Source organism: Synchiropus splendidus, unplaced genomic scaffold, assembly GCF_027744825.2.
Source record: "Synchiropus splendidus isolate RoL2022-P1 unplaced genomic scaffold, RoL_Sspl_1.0 HiC_scaffold_68, whole genome shotgun sequence".
Taxonomy (NCBI): Eukaryota; Metazoa; Chordata; class Actinopteri; order Syngnathiformes; family Callionymidae; genus Synchiropus; species Synchiropus splendidus.
This window is the reverse complement of record NW_026527102.1, coordinates 1-1,880: the sequence shown is the minus strand read 5'-3', so window position 1 is coordinate 1,880 and position 1,880 is coordinate 1. Positions and strand designations below refer to the sequence as shown.

General features: G+C 77.0%; 1 protein-coding gene across 1 annotated transcript; it reads right to left on the bottom strand.

The window, feature by feature from the left end:
• Nucleotides 1–1,387: 1,387 nt before the first annotated feature.
• On the bottom strand, nucleotides 1,388–1,867 carry LOC128752077 (uncharacterized proline-rich protein-like; the record flags this gene model as incomplete). The annotated part of the gene is made up of 2 exons (XM_053853099.1): nucleotides 1,388–1,426; nucleotides 1,769–1,867. Coding segments are annotated over 2 exons (138 nt in total), but the record flags the coding sequence as incomplete, so codon positions are not given.
• Between the last annotated feature and the right edge of the window lie 13 nt (nucleotides 1,868–1,880).

Here is a 1,880-nt window from a genome sequence, read left to right as displayed (position 1 = left end):
TTCTAGTAGGTGCACATCAAATCTAAGCTGTTTGAAGTGTTTTTCGAAAGTTATCAACACTTTTATGTTTGGCGTTCCGAAACCCACCTTATCTCAGGCTGAAAAGCGTTTTTGTGCATTGTGCCATAACTTTTCAGGGAAGCTTCAGAACATGAAATTTTAACCTCCCACTATAGCAGAAAGGGTCTTTCTAGTAGTTGCACATCAAATCTAAGCTGTCTGAAGTGTGTGTCTAATGGGATGCTTCTCGGGGTGGGGGGCAGGGCGATATCCCCACCGGTGAGCTGGCGGTAATGCGGGGGGGGGATGGGGGCACCTGTACGGGCTGTTTAGCGGCTGTTCTGGTTTGGTGTTAAGACATCGTGTGACTGTTTGGGGAGGGAGTGGTGGGGAACTGCTTTGAGTTTCGGGAGGTTGGGGGGGGGAATTTGGGTGCATTCTATCAGGGGGGAGCGGGGAGAGGGGGGGGGGGGGGGAGGTGGGGAGGGGGGTGGTGGAGGGGGGTAGGGCGGGAGGGAGGGGGGGGAGCGGGGGGGACGGGGGGGGGAGCGGGCGGGAGGGCGGGGGGGGGCAGGTGGGGGGGCGGCGGGGGAGGAGGGAGGGGGGTCGGGGGGGGAGGGGGTGGGGGTGGGGGGAGGGAAGGGAGGGGGGGGGGGCAGGGGGGGAGGGATGGGGGGAGGGGGGGGGGTGAGGGGAGGCGGTGGGGGGGAGGGGAAGCGATGGGGGAGAGCGGAGGGGGGGGGGGGAGGGGGAGGGGGGGAAGGGGGAGGGGGGGTGGGGTGGGGGCGGGGGGGGGCGGGGGGGGAGGGGGGAGGGCGGGGGGAGGTGGGGAGGGAGGGCTGGGGGGAAGACGGCGGGGGGGGAAGGCGGCCAGGGGGGGGGGGGGCGGAGGGGGACGAGAGGGGAGAGGGGGGGGGGGGGGTGTGGCGGGGGGGGGGAGGGGAGGGGGGGCTGGGAAGCGGGCGTGGGCGGATGCGAGGGGGGGGGGGGGGGGGGGCTGGCGGGGGGGGGGGGAGGGTAGGGGGGTGGAGCGGTGGGGGAGTGGGGGGGGGCGGTGCGGGGCGCGAGAGGGAGGGGTCGGGGGGGAGGCGGGGGGGCGAGGGGACGGGGAGGAGGAGGGATGGGGGAGGGGGCGGAAGGGATGGGAGGAGGGGGGAGCGGGGGGGGGGGGGGGGGGGGGGTGGGGGGGGGGGGGGGGGGAGGCGGAGGGGGGGGCAGGCGGAGGGGAGGGGGTGGGAGGCGGGGGGCGGCGGGGGAGGGGGGGGGGGGTGGGAGGGGGGGGGGGGGGGGGGGGGGGGGGAGCGGGGGAGAGAGAGGGCGGGAGGGGGGGAGGGGGCGTGAGGGGGGAGGGAAGTGGGGGGGGGGGGGCGAGGGAGGGGGGCGGGGGGGGGCGGGGAGAGGTGGGGGAGGGGAGGGGGGGGAGGCGGGGAGAGGGGGGCGGGGGCGGGGGGGGGGGGAGGGTGGGGGGGGGACAGGTCGGGGGGGGGGGGGGGGGGGGAGGGTCAGGGGGGAGGGGGAGGGGGGAGGGGACGGAGGGCGGGGGGGGTGCGGTGGGGCGGGGGGGGGGAGAGGGAGGGGCCGGGGGGGGGGGGGGGGGAGGGGGGGTGAGGAGGTGGGGCGGGAGGGGGGGTCGGAGGCGGCTGGAGGGGAAGGAGGGGGGCGGGAGGGTGGGAGGAGGGAGGGGAGGGGGGGAGGGGGGGGGGGGTAGGGAGGGGGGGGGGGGGGGGGGGGGGAGGGCGAGCGGGGGGGGGGGGAGGGGCGGAGGGGCAGGGGAGGGGCGGGGGGGGGCGGGGGGGGGGGGGAGGGGGGAAGGGGGGGGGAGCGGAGGGGGGGGCGGGGGGGGGGGGGAGGGGGGGGATGTGGGCGAGGGGGGGTGCGGG